This window comes from Bos indicus x Bos taurus, chromosome 19 (assembly GCF_003369695.1).
Source record: "Bos indicus x Bos taurus breed Angus x Brahman F1 hybrid chromosome 19, Bos_hybrid_MaternalHap_v2.0, whole genome shotgun sequence".
NCBI lineage: Eukaryota > Metazoa > Chordata > Mammalia > Artiodactyla > Bovidae > Bos > Bos indicus x Bos taurus.
Genome location: NC_040094.1, coordinates 24,461,514 through 24,483,320, shown reverse-complemented (window position 1 = coordinate 24,483,320; position 21,807 = coordinate 24,461,514). Strand labels below are relative to the sequence as shown.

General features: G+C 38.8%; 1 protein-coding gene across 2 annotated transcripts in view; it reads left to right on the top strand.

Moving 5' to 3' along the window:
• The window catches only part of METTL16 (methyltransferase like 16), a 69,399-nt gene that overhangs the window by 617 nt on the left and 46,975 nt on the right, over nucleotides 1-21,807 (top strand). For both annotated transcript variants that reach the window (XR_003507027.1, XM_027519805.1), the window contains exons 2-3: nucleotides 5,319-5,446; nucleotides 20,223-20,422. Coding sequence is in view for 1 of the 2 variants with exons in the window: in XM_027519805.1 (XP_027375606.1) it covers nucleotides 5,319-5,446; nucleotides 20,223-20,422 (328 nt within the window). In the remaining variant the exon portion in view is untranslated. The remainder of the gene's footprint in view (nucleotides 1-5,318; nucleotides 5,447-20,222; nucleotides 20,423-21,807) is intronic.

Genomic DNA, 21,807 nt, shown 5'->3' with positions numbered 1-21,807 from the left:
TAAGTAACGAGTGATAGTTGAAGAGGAATATTGAGGGTCGGGAGGAACCAAGGAAACAGAAGCATGGAGATGGGAAAGATGAAAGAAAGTGGAAGCGTCAGCTTACTTAAATGAAGGTCTACCACTTTGGCTTTCTGCACTGACTTGGGTAACCCGGAAGAAAAAGGTTCAGTCCTAGGCCTGAACCTTTTAGAGACTCAAGATGGGGGCTGCTTATCAAGAATGAGAGTTCTGTGTTTTAAGTGCCCTGGACAGTGTAAGAGTTCCATTGTGCTTTCAACCAAAAAACACTTGTTGCTTACCTACTCTCCAGGTCCTACTTTAGGCTCTGGGATATCAAAGTGAAAAAGATAGACAAAGTATTTTCCCTCATGAAGCTTACTGGCAAGGCAAATTTTAAAAAGTAAAATATATGGAATGTCAGATGGGCAAGTTCTTTGAAGAAGACTGAAGCAACTAAAGGAGACAAAGGGTTCACTCGCTGCTCATTTAAATGGGGGTACTCAGAAAAGGTCGGAGAAGGCAGTGGCACCCCACTCCAGTACTCTTGCCTGGAAAATCCCATGGACGGAGGGGCCTAGTAGGCTGCAGTCCATGGGGTCGCTAAGAGTTGGATACGACTGAGCGACTTCACTTTCACTTTTCACTTTCATGCATTGGAGAAGGAAATGGCAACCCATTCCAGTGTTCTTGCCTGGAGAATCCCAGGGACGGGGGAGCCTGGTGGGCTGCCGTCTATGGGGTCGCCCAGAGTTGGACACGACTGAAGCAACTTGGCACTTAGCAGAAAAGGTATCAGTAAGAAAGTGAGGTTTGATCAAAGACCTGAACAAGCTGAGGGTACCTTGCATGTATGTATTTCTGGGGGAAGAGCAACTCGTGCAGACCAGACAGCAAGTACAGAACCCCTGAGGCAGGAGTGTGCCAGACTTGGTAGAGAAACGACGAGGAAGCCTGTGTGGCTACAGCAGAATGAGCCAGAAAGAGAAAAGTGTGGAGAGAAGAGAGTGACAAGGCTGATGCCAGGTAAGGGCTGACACTCAGTTAAACTCTGAGGAATGGGGTAGATTTAGTTAAGAACCCATTGCCTGTATAGGGAGCTCCTAGCAAAGAAGTGGCTTTATTGATTCGATGTGTATCTGTTCTGACCAAGAGGGTTGAATAATGGAGGGAGTGATTTTACCGTATCTGTAGTTTAATTTGTCCATGTGTATTCAGAGTGTCATGTGTGTTCTGTGATGTACACCGGACAGGGAGGAGAAAGTGGCAACAAAGGAGTTTGGAGGGATAGATTTATGTGTGGCTTGTTAATTATTTTGAGTTTCATCAGCCTAAAAGCTTTAGGAAGCTGCTGAAGGGATTTACCTAGGAATGTTCAGTTTTGCATTGGAGTGGGAGGAGGGGTATGTTGTCACCAGGATGAAGTGGATTGTTAGGGCAAGAGTGGTTAGAGAGACATCAGTTAGAGGCTATTGTAGTCAGCCAAGAAAGAGATGATTATGATCTCTGGCCTAGAGATGTGGAGTTGCGAAGGGTGAAAAATGGATGAAAATGAAGTGAAAGTGTTAGTCGCTCAGTCGTGTCCAACTCTGTGACCCCATGGACTATAGCTTCCCAGGCTCCTGTGTCCATGGAATTGTCCAGGCAAGAATATTGGAGTGTCTGTAAAGCAATTATCCTTCCATTAAAAAATAAATGATTGAAATTAAAAAAATGAAATACAATAAAAATTCTGGAGAAAAAAAAAAAAAGGATACTTTGGAAGTATCCTTTTGGAGAAGGAAGATATTTCCTTCTCCAAAAAATGGGCCAAGATATAATTAGGAGACAGAATAATCAGGACATAGTGTGTTTGAAATGGAGGAGGTGAGGTAGAAAAGGTGCTGAAGGTTTCTTGCTTTTGTGCCATGAGGAAGATCTTGGTGTCATTCAGCAAAATAGGGAAGATTAGAGGAGGACCTATTTGGGGTGGGTAGAAATGGTTTCATTTTGGACATGTTGTGCATGAAGTGCTTTTGAGCCTTTCAAGTGAGTGGTCTGGTGGGCAGTTAGCTGCATGATTTCGATTGTCTGCAATGAAGACAATTCTTTTTTGAAAATGGTTCTTAAATGTGAAAAGCTATCAAAAACCTGAGTGAGAGAGAGTGTTAACATTTATAACCATGTAAAGTTATATTTCTAACAAAGCCTGCAAAGGAAATGTGCTTACTGCTAGGAGATTCTATTGTTTAGTTGCTAAGTCATGTCGACTCTTGCAGCCTCTTGGATTGTAGCGTTCACGCTTCTCTATCCATGTGATTTTTTAGGCAAGAATACTGGAACGGGTTGCCATTTCTGTCTCTAGGGGATCCTCCCGACCCAGGGATCCAACCCGTGTTTCCTTCATTGGCAGTGGGTTCTTTAGCACTGAGCCACCAGGGACGCCCTAAGAGTTTACAGTAGCTGCCATGGCTGACCTGGGGAAATTAAGGAAAGAAGGACCTTCGTGAAGAGGAGATGCTTGAATTGTGGTAGTAAGGATGAGTAGGAATTAATCAGGTGAAGAGGGGGAGGAAAGAACGTTATAGGCAAAAGGGGTAATCTGTGTAAAGACCCTATTGCCCGAGTGGAGGGAGAGAAAGAAGAGCAAGGGCGAGACTTCAGCTCATGCTGAAGCTGCACTGTGCTGGGTCTTGTGTATATGCTGAAGTAATGTTTTTTGTTTTTCTCCTAAAAGTAAAGTTTTGAGCAAGTGGGCATGGGAGGAGGACACAGTGAGATTTGTGTTTAGAAATGATCCCTGCATGGTGGAAAAAGGCATGGAGAGGAAAAGCGTGGGTTCATGGAGACGAAAAGCGTGGGTTCATGGAGACCAGTTAACGGGCTGCTGTAGCAGTATGGGCAGATTGTGTGGGCTGCTGTCGGTGAGCCTGGGGAGAAATAGACGGATCGGAGAGATATTTAGCAGGTAAAATCCATATGACTGTTAAGTTTTGGAATACAAGAGGGATAGAGAACTATCAGATGACTCTTAGGATTCTGACTTACATAGTACCATTTAGATGAATGTGTGTTATGAAAAAAGTAGAAAATGCAGAATGATATAAAGAAAAGAAAAATCACCTACCATCTAGAGATATACACTAAATAAAATTACCAACTGCTTAGAGAGTTACTCAACTACTGCAGTGACTTTTCTTCTGGTTTTTATTTCTTGCTATAAATGTGTTAACTTTTTTCTTCTGTGTATTCTCAAGGAAAACAAAATTTTTGTTTTCATTTGGTTTTAGCTACCTAGAAATGGCAAGACTGAAATTTATAAAAGAAGTTGGAATAGAAGATGTTTTTTGGTAGAGTTTGAAATCAGGAAGTTAAAAAAAGAAAAAGATGTTTTTTGGAACTCTAGTGACTTCAAACCTCTGACGGTAGTGTTCTTGGTGGTAGATTATATTGCCTTCTGCCACGCTGATGCTTTTATTATTTATTTATTTGGCTGCACCAGGTCTTAGTTGCAGCATATGGGATCTGGTTCCCTGACCAGGGATTGAACTTGGGGCCCCTGCATTGGGAGCCTGGAGTCTTAGCCACTGGACCACTAGGGAAGTCCCACTTTGATGCTTTTAAAGGGTTTCAATTTTCTTCCCTGGGTTTAAAAGAAAAGGATTCATCATATGTTGCATATACGTTTTTTAAAATTGTGGTAAAATACATATAACAAAATTTACCATTTTAACCTTTTTTAAGTGTACCATTCAGTGGCTTTAAGTATATTCACAGTGTTGTGCAACCATTACTACCATCCATTTCTATGAGTTTTTCATCATTCTAAACACAAACCATATACCATTAAACAGTAATTCACCGTTCCACCCTCCTCCCACTCCCAGTAACCTCTATTCCACTCTGTATGAATTTGCCTATTGTTGGCTCTTCATATAAGTGTAATAATAGAGTATTTGCCCTCCTGTGTGTGGCTTATTGCCCTTAGCATAATGTTTTTAAGGTTCATACATGTTGTAGTGTGTGTCTGAATTCATCCCTTTAGGGTTGAATAATATTCCAATGTATATACTTCCCACATTTTGATTATTTGTCTGCTTGTGGATATGTGAAGTTGCATCCCACCTTTTAACCATTGTGAATAACTCTGCCATGAACATTCAGTCAGTTCAGTTCAGTTGCTCAGTCATGTCCAACTCCTTGTGACCCCGTGGACTGCAGCCCACCAGGCTTCCCCAACTCCTGAGGCTTGCTCAAACTCAGGTCCATTGAGTCAGTGGTACCATCCAACCATCTCATCCTCTGTCATTCCTTTCATTAAATCTTTCCCAGCATCAGGGTCTTTTCAAATGAGTCAGTTCTTCCCATTAGGTGGCCAAAGTTTTGGAGCTTCAGCTTCCTCATCAGTCCTTCCAATGAATATTCAGGACTGATTTCCTTCAGGATTGACTGGTTTGATCTCCTTGCTGTCCAGGGGACACTCAAGGGTCTTCTCTAACACCACAGATCAAAAGCATCAATTCTTTGGCGCTCAGCTTTCTTTATGGTCCAACTCTCACATCCATATATGACTACTGGAAAAACCATAGCTTTGACTATACAAACCTTTGTTGGCAAAGTAATGTCTCTGCTTTTTAATATGCTGTCTAGGTTGGTCATAGCTTTTCTTTCAAGGAGCAAGCGTCTTTTAATTTCATGGCTGCAGTCACCATCTGCAGCGATTTTGGAGCCCAAGAAAATAAAGTTTGTCACTGTTTTCATTGTTTCCCCATCTATTTGCCATGAAGTGATGGGACTGGATGCCATGATTTTCGTTTTTTGAATGTTGAGTTTTAAGCCAGCTTTTCCCCCATGAACAGTATGGAAAGGCTGTGAGCATTCCAAGTACTTATTTGAATCTCTGCTTTCAGTTCCTTTGGATCTATACATGGGATTGGAATTGCTGGATCATATGGTAATGTTTAATTTTTTAAAGAACCACCAAACCTTTCCACAGCGGTCATACCATGTTCATTCCCACCTGCAATGCCTGAGGGCTCCAGTTTCTTCACGTGCTCGCCAGTACTTGCTATTCTCTCTCTCTCTCTTTTTTAATAATAGCCATCCCATTGTGTATGAATTGATAGCTTACTATGGTTTTGATTTGTGTTTCCCTAATGACATAGAACATCTTTTCATGTGCTTATTTGTTGTATACTTTTAAAAATATAGCTTCTTCTTTCTCACTTGATTAGCGAAGATGTGTTGGCTGTAACTGTTGACTTGGCAACCACAACTTTTCTTGTTGATTTTGTTTAACTAAATATGCTGATTCCCGCCCTTTTTTTTTCTTTTTAAAGATGGCTCTGAGTAAATCAATGCATGCAAGAAATAGATACAAGGACAAACCTCCTGACTTTGCATATCTGGCAACCAAATATCCAGATTTTAAGCAGCATGTTCAGATAAATCTGAATGGAAGAGTGAGGTAGGTAACAGATGAAGAATTCTTGATACAGTATTATTCTAGTCTAATTTGAATGGACCCTGCGTAGTGGAAAGTATACTGGACTGATAGTAAACCTGAATACTAATTCTATACTTTTCCTTGAACTTCTCATCTGACCTTGGACAAATCACTTCTGTTTTAGCTTTTTAATCTATTAAATAAGACTGGACCAAAGGCTTTTAAGTTTCCTTTTGACTTAAAAAACCCCAGAAAGCAACAACAAGAAAAACCTCTTGATGTCCAGATTATTGCTTACTCAGCAGGGTAACTGCAGAAAGCTTAGGATTGTGCCCTCAGACCTGATGGGCGTCTGAGGTCCTTATTTTAAGTGTATATTTATTTTGTTGTGAGGTAGAATAATAACCAGGACCTCAAAACTGATTTCACTTCAGTATTACTTAAGATGTCACTAAATTCAAGTTTAAAAGTTAATTACTAAAAATTAAGAAAATAATAGGTATGGTGCTTCAGGAAATGGCAGAGATGATGATAATGGTATGGGAATAACTGATGTTTGTGTTACACCCTTGAGAAGGAGATCTTTAACTGCCATCCTAAATTCTATGTGAGTTACAGAGGAGGGTGGAAATTTCAAGCCTGCCTGGGGAAAATGTGTTGATTCACCTGTGGGGAGGAAGAAGAGCAGGATTTGGGGAGAAGTGGGAAGGTCAGGAACAATAGGATCAGAAGGCTTGAGGCGTTTTGCTGACCTCAGCCTTCCTCCTGGCGGACTTGTAGGAGTGGAGGCCCCAGGGCAGGACTTAACTGGGGCTAAGGTATCCTACAAATCCTAAAACTTTATATATATATATAATACATATATATGTATTTATATTATTTTTCTGGGATATAATCCTTGGTTTTCACCAGTTTCTCAGAGAGATCTGTGACACCACCCTCCCACCAATATACAAGGTTAAGTCAAATATCCTAGAACTATGATTTCCAAGCTTTATTGTCTATTTCACTCAGTGAAAGTTGAGCACAGCTCCATGTATGAATGCTTATATTACTTACCATGTTACTATATTAAGCATCTTAGAAAACAAACTTCAAACTGGAAATTAAAAATATATTTAAATAAGAGTTCTAAAGATTCAACTTTGGCACCTTATTTCCGAGATCACTCTGAAAATACTGAGTTGGTGTTTCTCTGTGTTTAGATCACCTCTACCATTGTTCTTAAACCTTTATTTCATAATTATGTCTGTGGAGGTTTGTTTATCCTAGTAGCTTTAGAACAAATACAGTTTTGTTATTCTTTGTTTCTTCTCTATACTTATTTTTGTACTTAATTTTTTTTCTTTTGCTTTTTTTTTTTATTATGTGCTTAATTATTAAATATCTGTTGATTTTTTTTTAACTATTTTGTGCCATGTTCTGGGAAAGCTGCAGTAAACAAGAAAGACCTGGTCATGGCCATGTTTGGAGTTGACACACTAGTGGAGGAAGTGGACAAAGAAGCAGTTAGCCTTCAGTGTGGCCGAGCCTGTGGAGCACGCAGTGGAATCACACAGAAGGGAAACCTGACCCCAACCTTGGGATTTAGAGAATAATTTGAAACAGAAAAGTGGTCTTAGTTGTGTTCTGAAGAATGAGCCAGGTAGAAAGAAGAGTGTTACAGGCAGAGGGAGTGGCACGTGTGAAGAGCACAGAGTTGTGGGGGACTGGAAAAGCTGCTGAGGTGTGGTGGACACATGACCAGAGGTGAGGCTGAGAGGGCGATGCTTGCACTGCTGTATAAGGCCGTGAGTTTGGGATTTATCTTAGGCTCATGTGCGGTGAGTTCTTGTGTCTTCAGAATTACCCATCCCCATCCTTATCTACTTAAGTTTTAAAGCAAGTCAGTAGCATTCAGAATTGTTTCAGTTCAGTTCAGTCACTCAGTCGTGTCCTACTCTTTGTGACCCCATCAACCACAGCACGCCAGGCCTCCCTGTCCATCACCAACTCCCAGAGTCCACCCAGACCCATGTCCATTGTGTCGGTGATGCCATCCAACCACCTGATCCTCTGTCGTCCCCTTCTCCTCCTACTCTCAATCTTTCCCAGCATCAGGGTCTTTTCAAATAAGTCAGCTTTTCACATCAGGTAGTCAAAGTATTGGAGTTTCAGCTTCAACATCAGTCCTTCCAATGAACACCCAGGACTGATCTCCTTTAGGATGGACCAGAATTGTTTAGATAGATGTAATCTAGGAGCACTGTAGAAGATGGATTGCAGGGGGAATTAAGACTGGAAGTATAAGTGAGTAAGTAGGGACTGGTTTCAGTAATCCACATTAGATATATTGATGGCCTAACTCGGTAGAGGGAGGAGGGATATAGATCACTGGATGAATTTGAGAGAAATTGATGAATAGGATTAGCAGGACATGGTAGAAATTAAGAATGAGCCAAGTGACCTCAATTTAGCAAGAGATTAGGTGATAGTGCTGTTTACTGCAGTAAGGAACAAGGCAGAATGAGCTGGTTTAGGGGAGATGATATATTTTCATTTGGGGGCACATCGAATCTGAAAAGTCTATGCAGTATCCAAGGTGGGGTATTGGGTAGACAATTGAAAACGGAAGTCTGAAGAGAAGGACCCATGGTGATTTGGAGGTGGTATTAGTGAAGGCCTTGGTCTTTGAACTGAATTCTGATGGCTGAATAGAAGGGCGGAAGAGTTCCAAGTACAGAGAACAGAATTTTGTGAAAGGCCTGGTACATTTGCAGAGCTGCATTAGATGGGGCTAAAGTGGGTATAGGATAACAGCTTAGGGAATACTGGGAGATGAGACCAAAAGGAAGACAAAGAACAGGTCACAAAGAGCCTTTCATAGCATGCAAATAAGAATGAACGTGATTGCTCAGACTTTAAGGAACCAGAGGAAGATTTTTAAAATGGTTAGATTTTTAAGATGGCTTTAAGATTTATATTTTTTAAAAAATCACTCAGAGCAGACCACAAAATCTGTTATCACAACATATCTGAATGGTATTGGTGTCTGACAAGTAGTAGACATTCAATAAATGTTTGCTGAATGCATGAGAATAATTCTTTAAAATCTTAACTATATGCCATTTATAGATACCATGCTCAAAACTTAAAATTGCCAATAAAAAATAAAGGGATGGGCAAAATCATGCTAGAAATGAGGCTTCCCTCCAAATTAAAGAAAAGTAAAATAGAAGACAAAAAGGCTCAATTTATTAAAAAAAGAAAACACGTTTGTCTTTTGTCTTCTGAGAGGAATAACTTTCAGAAGACTTAAGTGTTTGATATAGTTCAGAGACATTTTTCTTTGTAGTTCGAACCAAGTAGATAGAAATAAACAACAATGGCCTAGGGATTTTCAGAGGATCAGTGAATGCTTCAAAGACAATTAGGCAAAAATACTTTTTATATGTGCTCTTTTTCTTGGAATTGTTGTTTAGTTGCTAAGTCGTGTCCAAATCTTTGCGACCCCATGAACTGTAGCCCACCAGGCTCCTCTGTCCATGAAGGACTTAAATCTTTAACCTATAATTTAGAACTTCACTTTTAAAAGAGTAGCTGACCCAGAAAAGGTTAAGAACTACTGATAGAGAGCCTAAATAAGATAATCAATGGGTTTGATTTAATGATATATTTTGAACTTTTTAATCTGCAAACATGAACACATATTGTTTTTAAATAGCTTGCACAAGCTTCTAACACTAGAAGTGACTGAGTTGGAACTCTCTAACTCAGTCTTCTGCTTCTCTTATTTATTGAGTTCAAAGATTAGAAAGAAAAAGAATTGCAGTTTTACAGATGGCTTGATTATTGTCTACCTGAAGAAACATTTGAGAATCGCCTAAAATTTTTCAAATGATTACTGAATAAAATATACATATATACATATGTTTTAAACGTATATAAATAAATAAAGGAAAATTGATAGCTTTCCAGATACTAGTTGGAAAATATAATTACAATAAAAGATCCTGTACACAGTAACAAAGAGGAATAGGCAGATACTCGGCAAAGAAATACATTAAGACTGTGTGCATAAAGCAACAGAATTGCTCTCAGGTGTCTAGGGGAGACAGTAAATCTAGGGACATGGTATATTTTTGGATGGGAGAGCTCAATACAGTTAATATGTCACTTCTTCCCCAAATCAGAATCCTCCTGAGGTTTTTGTGAAAGAAAATGACATGACATGTCTTTTATTCAAAGAAAAGATGGTCAAAGCAAATATTCTAAATGGATGATGGAAAGGTGAAGGAGTATAAACTCTCCCAGATGGGTATTTAATATACTGTGAAGTTCAAGGAATTAAAACATTAGCAAAGTATTACCACAGGAATGGGCCCCCATTGTCTGGCAAAAAGTGGCGTTCATGTCTAAACAGCATGTGTACATTCAATGGAGTGAGTCCAGCCTGCACTCTACTCAGTACTGAACCTCCCAGAGGGAGTGTAGAGTGGACAGGGTGAATCTTCTATTCTTAATCAGTCTTGACTCCTGTGTCTTCCTCATAATGTGAACATTACAGTGCTATGAATGATTAAAGAGATGTCACAGTGTTATTTTGGATTTTCACTTTACAGGGTTACTTAGAACCTGACTCCTAAGTAAGATACCACCCCACCATGTAAAGACTATAATGTAGAATAAGAGCATTTCAGGTTGTTAAGGGTGGAACTAGACAGAAACTTTTTTTTTTTTTTAAGTAATGGATTTTTATTTATTTATTTTAGTAATGGATTTTTAATAGATGCAGTTGGAACAGCTGTGGGCAAAGTGCATTAGATTCCCTTTCCTATGTATTATGCAAACTAAATTCCTGATGGTTTAATGATTTTAGTATATTTATTTTATTTAAATGCTAGGAAAAAATATATAGGTGAACTGTTGAATTTTGGGTATAGGAATAGTCTTTCTAAGTAAACTCCAAGGATAGAATTCATAAAAGAAATTTTATGGATTCAACTGCCTAAGAAATAAAAACTTTTACATATCAAGAAACGGTAAAAGTGACAACACATACAGTCTTAAGTATTTACAGCGTATAGCAAAGAATTAGCTCCCTTAAGGTGAAACACTCTTAGACGACAATAAGAAAAAGGAAAAAACCTTAATGTATAGGTTAAGGATAAAAATAGGCAATTTACAAAAGAAGAAAGACAAATGGACCAAATTAGCAAAGATCAAATATATACTATTCATCAATGGCAAAAATGTAGTTGAATAGGCATAGTGATAAAATGCTGGCAGGATTGCAGCTTTGACAGTTCTAAAAGCATACTTAAGTGAAATAATGTATGTTTGAAGATGTTTATTCCAGAGCTGTTTATAACAAGGAAAATTGGAAATAATTTATATTTCCAAAATTGTGTATTCTTACAGTGCAGTTCCCTACAGTGGAATACCACGTAGCCCAGGGAATGGGTATTGCAGATTATAAAACATGATTTTGTTTCAGACTGAAACCAAAGTATCTGCAGATATGCTGTGCATAGAAAAGGACTTAAAATCATAAACCTGGTGTTCACAGTGGTTGTTTTGTGATAGGCAAAGGTAATTTTAAAAGTTTTTGCAAGGAGAAGCAAATTTGTCTGTGAGGGGATGAAAAGAAGATGAAGCAAACTTGAGGAGAACTTCTCTTATTTTAATTTTAACAATGGGAGAGTATGAGTTTATGCTAATTTTAGGTTGGCAATAAGCACATAAGGGGTCTATGATTTGGTGGCTCAGATGGTAAAGAGTCTGCCTGCAATGCAGAAACCCAGGTTTGATCCCTGGTTTGGGAATGTCCCCTGGAGAAGGGAATGGCAGCCCACTCCAGTATGCTTGCCTGGAGAATTCCATGGACAGAGGAGCCTGGCGGGTTATAGTCCACGGGTCACATAGTGCTGGACACAACTGAGTGACTACACACACACATGATAGAAGTAGAAGAGATGTCCTTCTCTTTAGGGTAAATGACCTACCTCCTTCTGGACGTCATCCCCCTTCCTGCTTATTTAGGTAAGAGTCATTTATGATTATATGCATCAGTAGCATGTTCTTTAACGGGCTTCCCTTGTAGCTCAGTTGGTAAAGAATTTGCCTACAGTACGGGAGACCCGGGTTCGATCCCTGGGTTGGGAAGATCCCCTGGAGAAGGAAATGGCAACCCACTCCAGTATTCTTGCCTGGAAAATTTCATGGACACAGGAGCCTCGTGGGCTGCAGTCCATGGGGTCGCGAAGAGTCAGGCACGACTGAGCAACTAACAGTTACCTACTTTAACTTAGCTCAAGAAGATACACAAAAAAGAATGGCCAAAATACAAATCCAGCTAGTGATGGAAAAGGAATACCAGACAGAACATTAGACCTGAGATGGATTGAAGTGTCGTTTATTTGTTGAGCCCTGAAGTGCTCTCTGAAGGCAATCAGGATGTGGTGTGGAAAGAGGGGCACTTCTGACTGAATCATCCTAAGGTCCAGTCTTGAGAGTGCTAATTATCAGCTGTGAGGTTTTAGATAATTTTCTTAGCTTTACTGAGACTGAATTTCCTCATCTAAAAAGGAGGGATAAAAGGGCATACTTTGGATGTTTGTCATAAAGGTTAGCAATGACATGCGCAAAGTGACCTAACACACTGGAGACACTTAGTAAAGGATGTTTATTCTTACTGTTATTAAGCCTGGTATACTTGATAAGGTATCACGGATTGCTGGTGTGATCTCTCTCCCTTTGTCTCTCTCTGTCTCTTTCCTGCATCTGTCACTGCTTTGTTGTAATCATATCTGACCATTGCAATTAGATTTCAGTTTGTGCTTTTCCACAGTACCCAGCCCCATAGGAACATCTGCAGTCTACTTGAGCCCTGTCAGTTGAGTCTGAACAGAGTATGACACTTAACTGATTTGTTTTCAAAACCAAAGTCCTAGCACTGAAGGGCTGTGTCATAGTTTATGACTGTACCATTTTTAGCACCTCGGTGAAGACCTAATGAATAGAAACCAGTATTGGAGTAAGGTTGGGAGGCTTCAGCCTCTGTTGTTACATAAGGTTCAGCCTATACAGTGTTACAATGCTTGTTACTTTAACTATGGTTACAGAATGTATCTTTCTAAACTCCATCCATAATGGTGATACTGTATTCATCAATAGCAGAGCAAGAGTCATCATGGGGAAACCAGGCATGAGCCTGTTGACAATAGGCTGTTTTGTTTTATGGAGCTGGATGTGTTAAGCGAACAACAAAGACTGATGGAATAAATTGCTAATTTCCACGTGAGAGCTAATTTTAGTCCCTGTGCCTCCCTGTGCTCTCAGAAATGAGAATGAAAAGAGATCTTGCCTGTGTTCAGGAATTTTGAATGTCCCAGGGTACTAAAGTGACCTAGATAATTAACTAGAGAAGTCGGATGACTTCACTTCTGTCCTACAAAAAGATTTTCAACCCTCAGATTAGTGTCTGTATTTTCTTAGAAGTAAGTAAACAACCACTCGTGTGGCTAACAAAATCTGAGAATCAGCTCTTCATTGATTTTTGTTTATTTTCTTCAATTAGACTAGCTTTTGCTTGATGTCTTATACTTTTTGGTGATTAGGATGTAGTTCCTTATTAATAAGTTATATGTTCTATCCCATCAAAGTAAGTACATTTTTTTAAATAATGAGAATTGTTTATATAAACAACAACTCTGTTTGAAGGCACTAAGAAAATATTAATTACACTGCTGTTTCTCTTGCTCCAAGTGTTTCATGAAGCCATGTAATTAATGCTCAAGCTGTACAACTATCTCTTGGTGATTGCTGTCAGTGTGGGAAATACTCTGGTTTGGTCTCCGAAAGAATTGGCCCATTTTCACAGAAAACAGGTACTCTGGAACCAAGGATCTGTTTTCCTTTTTTGAAAAAGATATTTTCAAAACTATTATTATACAAACATTTATATATTATACAAACATTTCCCATTACATTAATGGGGAAATTATGGAAATATATCCTTCTTACCTACATTTATAGTGGTAATGTTGCATACATAAAAGAAAAAAGGTCAAAAAAAGTTCTTCCACCCTAGAGATCAAATTACTTTGTTTTTTCCTTTCTGAGCCCTGACTTACTAATATATGATAATTTTTGTGGCTGTGATTTTGATACAGGTATAACCAAAGGACTTTTTTTTTAAGCCCCACTTGACTTGAGCATTTTCCATATAGTTACAAAACACTGGTGATGTTGTGTAACGTATATGCAGATAATACAAAAATATGAGCATGTCCACATCCAGAGGTGGTTCTCACCCTTCCAGATTGTTTTCTGTGTGTATTCATATAGAGGGTCTTTTTGTCTTATTTTTATTTTTACAAGAATGTGATTATAATGTACACACATGCTTTTTCCCAAACTTGGGGTTTTGTTGTTGTTAGTTTAATACATTAAAGAACCCTCCTCATACAAGCCTGTGGATCAGCCCAGTCTTACTGCTTTTCATGACTGAAAAGTGTTCTCTTGTGTGGATGCATTTCTGTTGACTACTTTCAGGTTGTTCCTAAGTTTTCTGTAAAACTTGATTACATTTAACTGTTTCCCTTATTCTTGGACTTTTTTTTTTTTTTTTTTCCACATTTTACCAAATTTAGGGTAAGTCACTGGCCTTAGCTAGAAAAACTGGAGTACTCTTAACTGTACTTGAAAAGAGCAAATGAGAGTTTGGATGACTAAGTTTTTCTTCCCTTTCATTTGCTTGTCAGCTAAAATAGGAATACGCATTTAAAAGATCAACTTGATTGATCAAGGTAGTCTCTTACTATTTTGTAAGTAGGAGTTTGGTTCTTTGGCTAATAAAGGGTTAACAGTGAAGGTCATTTACAACTGCTCCAGAATCTTTGTTTTTATATGATATTACTGTCTCATTGCTTATTTGACCATAGGTGTGATAAGTTAAAAAAATTCTTAAATTTAGTTGTGGGTAGGTGTGAGTTGGTGGAAACTCAACAAAAGGCCATACATTTGGCTTTTGTTTCTGTTTGACAACCTGTTATTATTTTTATAACTGTTATTATATTCTAATTCAATTACATTTGCCATGTGAACTTTGGCTTCCCTACCCTCCCTCATCTCAAGAACCTTACATAGTCCAGTAAATTCCTTACATAGTCCAGTAAATTCCTTTACTTAAAGTCTTATCAACTAACTCCTTTTGAGTTTTAAAAAAATTGAGATATAATTCACAAATCATAAAGTCTTCATTTTAAAGTGTACAGTTCAGTTCTTACTAGGTTCACAGGTTGTGCAAACATCACCACTGTCTAATTCCAGAACATTTTCATCACCCCCAAAAGAAACCCGGTAACACATTGAGCAGTCAGTCATTCCCCACTACTCTGTCTCCTCAACCCCTAGAAACCACTAGTCTGCTTTCTGTCTCTAAAACTTTGCCTATTTTGGATGTTTCTTATAAATCAAATCAGAGTATGTGGCTTGTGTGACTTTCCATTGACTTTTAAACATGTTTAAGTCTTCCATTAAAAAATTAATAAAGAAACCTCTTCATCAGATCTGTCACTCTGCCCCCTCTCTCCCTTGCATAACTCACCTTCTTGAAGAATTATCTATTTTTCCAGTCTATTTTTTTCATACCATACTTAATCTTTTGCACATTTCATGGTAGATTCTAAATTCCACCACTCCAAAAGCAGCTCTTGAAAAGGTGTCACATTACTAAATCCAGTTTCAGTTTTCAGTTGACTTCTGAGAAGCAGTTTTCTCTGCTGACACTCTTACCCTTCGTGGACACCTTCTTCCCTTGGTGTCATTGGCATCGCGTTACACTCCCCTGGTTTTCCTCCTTCGGCCCTCTGTTTGCTGACGTAGCTTCCTCTGTAACAATTGTGCATACAGCCATTAAAGGACTCTTCTAGACTTAATGGGAAGCTCTTTTCCTCTCACTTGGTGTTTTCTCCTTAGACACTGTCACCTGTGCTGGGGTCTCATTTGTTTGTGCAGACCAGTTTTCTGAGTTCTATACCTAGAGGTCATGTTTACTCAATATCTGCACTCGGGTGTCTCAAACACAGCTCTCAAATATGATATATTTCCTCAAAAATGGTTCTCTGCCAGAGTTACCAGATTCAGCAAAAGGTACTGTCTGTCCTGTTGAGCAAGCCAGAACCCAGGAGACACCTGTAAACACACCCTCCCTCACTTTGCGTGTCGGTCCATCCGCAAATCTTGTAAATTTTCTTTCGTGAATGTGTCTAAATTGCTGTCACTTTTCCCTGTTTTTACCACTGCTGCCATTGTCCAGCCTTTTACGGCAATAGCTCTCTAATTGGTATCTTTGCTTCCACTTGGTCCATCTTTATTCCATACTAGACCTAACTCCTTAACATAGATTATAATTATCCTGATGTGATTAATAGGTCTTTCACTTTCAGAAGAGTCCTGAATTAACTGATAAAATTATATGGTTACCATAATTATAAGGTCCTCTGTAATCCAGCTTCTCTCTTCCTCTCCAGCCTCATTTTAAACCATGCGTGCTTACGTTGCTTTCTGCATGTTAGACACAGTGGCTGTCTCTCGGTACCAGGGATGCCCCGTAAGTTCTGTCCTGCCTCAGGATCTTTGTACTTGCTCTTCTCTTTACTTAGGACCCTAAAATGCCATCCACGTTCCCTTCTCTCAGTTCTTTGCTTTGTTAAATTTTCATTCTACTTTTAGGCCTCAGGGAAGCCTTCTTTGACCTTCCCAAGGCAGTTCCACTTAATATGTATGTTTCATAGCACAGTGTACCTATACTTTTATAGTATTCATCACAGTGACAATTTTAGGTATATTTGAATGATTCTGGGAATTAATATCTACTAGACTGTCAGCTTCATGAAGGGAGAGATTGTATTTGTGTACTGCAACATCTCCAGTATTTTGCATAATGGCCAGTACATAGCTGACATATAATATCTGTTGAATAAATAAAGGAATGAAGCAATCACAACCTCTCAATTCTGACCTAAAAAAATTAAAAATTAAAAAAAAAAAATTCTGACCTGGTCTATATAACTCAGTTGAGCAAAGTAGTATTTAAAAAGAGTGAAACACTATTATACTACTTTAAAAGTGCAGAGTAGCCAAGTACCCAACTCTGTTATTCCACTTTGTACACTAGAGATTGCCACCTTTCAGCCTGTGAATTGTATGAGACTTGCAGTTATTTATTGTCCATGTAGATGTTAAGAATCAAAAATTTTATAGAAAGATACAGGTTCCGGGTTTCATTTGAAAATGTTAGAGATTTGGCAAAGGTGGGCTGGCAAACCCAGTTGATAATGATTAGCTAGAACTGCCTGGTGACCATCCCCTTTGAGATGGTGGTTTGTGCCATCGGTTTAGTGCCACTAGTGTAGCCACTGGCCTGGCTGCTCGACCACAAACTATTTGTTGCTGACCACCGAGGCGAGGGCCTGTGCCTCACGTGTGGCTCAGCAGACATGTCTTTGTACGTGACTCTCCTCGCTGTGTTGATTTACATTCTGGCACAAGGACGTACCTTGTCAAGGATTGGCATTTTGAGTAGTAGCTGGTAAATATTTGAGTTTGCAGTTCCTGATTTTCACAATTTTATTCAAAATGCCAGTGCATAATAACATTGAGAAACATTAGTGGTTCTGTCAGTAGGTACTGCTCTTAGAGAATACTTTTCATCGTTTATTTTATAAGGTATCTAGATTATTCTTGCTTCGATAGAAAAATGCTGAAATTTTGCATTTCAGGTTGTCAGGCTTGGACATAGACATCAGAATGGGTTTATATTCCTTTTGTGTGTCTAGCAATGATTGGGCTAGATTAGTGATAGATCGGGCTGCTGTTGTAGAATAAAGAACGTGAACTTATTTGAATGTTTTTAGTATGGTGCTCTGATGTGAACTTCTTTCCATGTGTAAAAATTGACTGTCGTCACTACGTCATTGAAGGAAGTGGAGTTCAGTTCAGTTCAGTTGCTCAGTTGTGTCCGACTCTTTGCGACTCCTTGAACTGCAGCACACCAAGGCTCCCTGTCCATCACCAACTCCTGGAGTTTACCCAAACTCATGTCCATTGAGTTGGTGATGCCATCCAACCATCTCATCCTCTGTTGTCCGCTTCTCCTCCTGCCTTCAATCTTTCCCAGCATCAGGGTCTTTTCAGATGAGTCAGCTCTTCGCATCAGGTGGCCAAAGCTTCAACATCAGTCCTTCCAGTGAACACCCAGGACTGATCTCCTTTAGGATGGACTGGTTGGATCTCCTTGCAGTCCAAGGGACTCTCAGGAGTCTTCTCCAACACTACAATTCAAAAGCATCAATTCTTCTGCGCTCAGCTTTCTTTATAGTCCAACTCTCACATCCATACATGACTCCTGAAAAAACCATAGCCTTGACTAGACGGACCTTTGTTGGCAAAGTAACGTCTCTGCTTTTTAATATGCTGTCTAGGTTGGTCATAACTTTCCTTCCAAGGAGTAAGCGTCTTTTAATTTCATGGCTGGAATCACCATCTGCAGTGAGTTGGAGCCCAAAAAAATAAAGTCAGCCACTGTTTCCCCATCTATTTGCCATGAAGTGACAGGGCCGGATGCCATGACCTTAGTTTTCTGAATGTTGAGCTTTAAGCCAACTTTTTCACTCTCTTCTTTCATTTTCATCAAGAGGCTCTTTAGTTCTTCCCTTTCTGCCTCAAGGGTGGTGTCATATGCATATCTGAGGTTATTGATATTTCTCCCGGCAATCTTGATTCCAGCTTGTGCTTCTTTAAGCCCAGCATCTCTCATGATGTACTCTGCATATAAGTTAAATAAGCAGGGTGACAATATACAGCCTTGACGTACTCCTTTCCTGATTTGGAACCAGTCTGTTGTTCCATGTCAAGTTCTAACTATTGCTTCCTGACCTGCATACAGGTTTCTTAAGAGGCATGTCAGGTGGTCTGGTATTCCCATCTCTTTCAGAATTTTCCACAGTTTATTGTGATCCACACAGTCAAAGGCTGAAGTGGAGTTGGCCCATCTTTTTTAAACACTTGACTGATTTCAAAGGAGTAAAATAAGATATTCTTGTTAGAATTAAAAATTAAGTTTTTATAGATTTATTTATTTTTTTGCTACATAATTTGTCTTGTTGAACCTGCTTTTGTACTGCTTTTCATTAAGGAAGGAATACAAAGGCAGTGTTAGCCTTCTTTTTTATTTTTTAATGTGAAAATTGATTGAGGCAATTGCTGTGCTATTGAGTGAAGCAAAACTGTGTTCATGGTTGCTTGCCCGTGGATTAACTCTCTTTTATCAGCCTCCACAATTGACAAAATTAATATATATCTACCTCTGATGCCTAGGAGTAGACCTCATTAATATCCCGTTAAATAGGCTTAACATATTTTAATGAGACTTTTTACTGCTAGCATATATTTATGCAGCAAACTTCCACTCCCGCTGTTTTATGGAAACTTGTCTTTAAAAGATCATAAATCCCCACCTAATGTAAAGTCAATCACTTTTGAAGTTATTTGTCCTCCTGATTTTGTTCCAGCATTTTGTTGCTGCAAAGTTACTTCTTCATCTAACACTTTTCCTGCCTCTCAAAATAGTTACATTGACACCAGTTCTTAAGTTAAATGTAAATATGTCATATGACATATTCCTCCATATCTACTCAAGAGAAATAATAACCCATCTGTGTGAAGGCTTGTATGTGGATGTTTATTAGCGGCATTGTTCATGACAGCCAAAAAATAGAAACAGTCCAAATGGCCATCAAGTGGTAAGTGGGTAAACAAAATGCCAATGTAGTTATTCATCCAGTACGTAAACTGCAATGTGGTCGTCCATACAATGGAGTATTATTTGGCCATAAAAAGAAATGAAGTACTGATACATGCTACACCATGGATAAACCTCACAAATATTGTGCAAAGTGAAAGAATCCAGGTGTAAAGACCACATGTTTCTGATTCATTTGTGTGAAATGTTCACAAAAGGCAAATCTCTGGAGACAGTTACATTAGTGGTTGCCCAGAGCTGAGGGCAGAAATGAGGAATGACTTGCAAATGGGTACAGGGTTTTTTTGAGGGTGATGGGATTGGATTGTGGTGATGGTTGCATGACTCCGTGAATACACAAGAAACGATTGTGTCTTTATAGGTAAATTTATAGTATGTAAATTACTACTCAGGAAGCCTGCTAAAATTAGTCACATTTAAAATTTAATATTTGTAATATTTATTGTATTTAAATATGTTAACCTGTTTTCATTATTAAACATCTTATACTGGTTTCTTTCCACTTTTAAGTATGATTTTCCAAGAATGCTACTATCAAATCATGTTAATTGGTGATAGTAAAAATAGCCAGCATGTAGGCATTATGCTAGTACTTTTCACAGATTATCACAGCAGCTCTACGTGTAGGTATTATTATCCCCATTTTACAGTGGAGAAAATGGCCTCATAGAGGCTAAATAACTTGTCCAAAGTTACATAACTTAAGTAAGGAGACAACTTGGCAGGAACTAGAACTGAGGTACTCTGGTCCTGTATGCTTCATGTATGAGGATGCAGTATTTTTGGAGGAAATTTATGCTGCCTCTCATATACTGTGACTGTTTCACGCCCATGTGTGTTTGCCACTGCCCTGAATGCTCCTGCATAACTATTTCTGCGTGATCTCCTAGGAAATTCAAATGGGTGTTTGGTACTGCCCGGTTGCCATAGAGCTTTTGCAACATAGCGCATCTTACTAATCAGTTTTACTTCTTTTTCTCCACCTTTCAGTCTTAATTTTAAAGACCCTGAAGCAGTCAGAGCTCTGACTTGTACTCTGCTAAGGGAAGATTTTGGACTTTCTATCGATATTCCGCTGGAGAGACTGATTCCTACAGTTCCCTTGAGACTCAACTATATTCACTGGGTAGAAGATCTTATCGGTCATCAGAACTCTGACAAAAGTACCCTCCGAAGAGGAATTGACATAGGTACATGGCTTAAAATTCTTCCTTGGCGAAGTGTTAAGTTTCATAAATTTTGCGAAGTCTTTGCAAGTTCTTTGAAAACTCCTGGGTATTTATTGTGTAAAAGAAACTGGCTACAGATATCATTGTTCTTTGTGGGTACACCTGGGCTTTTCTGCTGTCAGTCTCTCTGAGAAGGGATTGTCAACCCCAAATGGCGCAAGGGGGTAAGAGAGTCCTGTTTTCTTAGCTTTTCAGATCACTATGTTTACATCTGCATCTGTTGGGCACTATTTTTACTCTGAATTATTTGGTGTTAGCACAGAAGTCCCCATATTGGGATGTTGTGGTGATGGCCATTTAATAAAAGATCATGTGGGCCTGAATACTTTTAGAAATCTCTTAGATTCGTAGAGAGTATTTAATCCAAAATTAAAAGGAAGGAAAAAGGCTATAAGATGTTCACTTAATTGTAAACTTCTACAATGGAGAAGACTGTCCTGTTTGATTCATTTGGGGAAATAAGTAGAGAAACAGAAGGAAATGAAGCTAGGGTGTGTTTTGCAATTATAAATGTATGTCAGTCATAGCCAGTGTTTTCATTTTGATAGAGTTTAAAATTTGTTAATCTGTTGGACTTTATTAATTCTTTATAGAAAGAATGAAGAATTAAAAACTCTGTACTCTATTTCTAAATATACTTAATAGGAGACAGTTTCTAGGTGATAGTAAATGTTTGACATTTTCAAGGCTCATAATACATGACCTTTCCAGCAGCATTTACCTACCTCTCCTTTCTCTTTTAAATGCACTCTCCTCCATTAGCTTCCATGACACCAGACTCTGGTTTTACCTTTTCATTTTTAGTCACTCTTCTCCCCTTTTCAGGCTTCCTTTCTTGTATCTGGCTATTAAATATTGAGAATTTCTGAAGCTCAGTCTTAACGCTTTTCCTATTTGGCACTCTACCTCTAGGCAATTTTGTCCATGTCTACCACTTTATTTTCTACCTCCATGCAGATAACCTACAGATTGTTTATTCTTCCAATTCAGATTACTTTTCTTGAACTCTGGTCCAAAATATACAGGAAACTTGGATATATCAAAGACATCTCAGATTTTGCAATGTCCAAGACCAAACTCAGACTCTCCCTTCCTAATCCAGGTCCTCTTCCTTTGTTCCTTGTTTCAGCAGCTCCCTCACAGTCCACCCTGTCATCCTTGATTTTTGCTTCTCTCCATTCTCACTGACAGTGTCTGTCACCTTTTACCCTAAAATAGTTTTCCTTTTTTAAATATTCCTTAAATCATCTACTTTTCTCCATCTCAGTTGCCACCATCCCAGCCCGAGTCACCATCATGTCTCCCTGTCTACAAAATAGCTTCTCAACTACTCTGTTGCCTTTCCA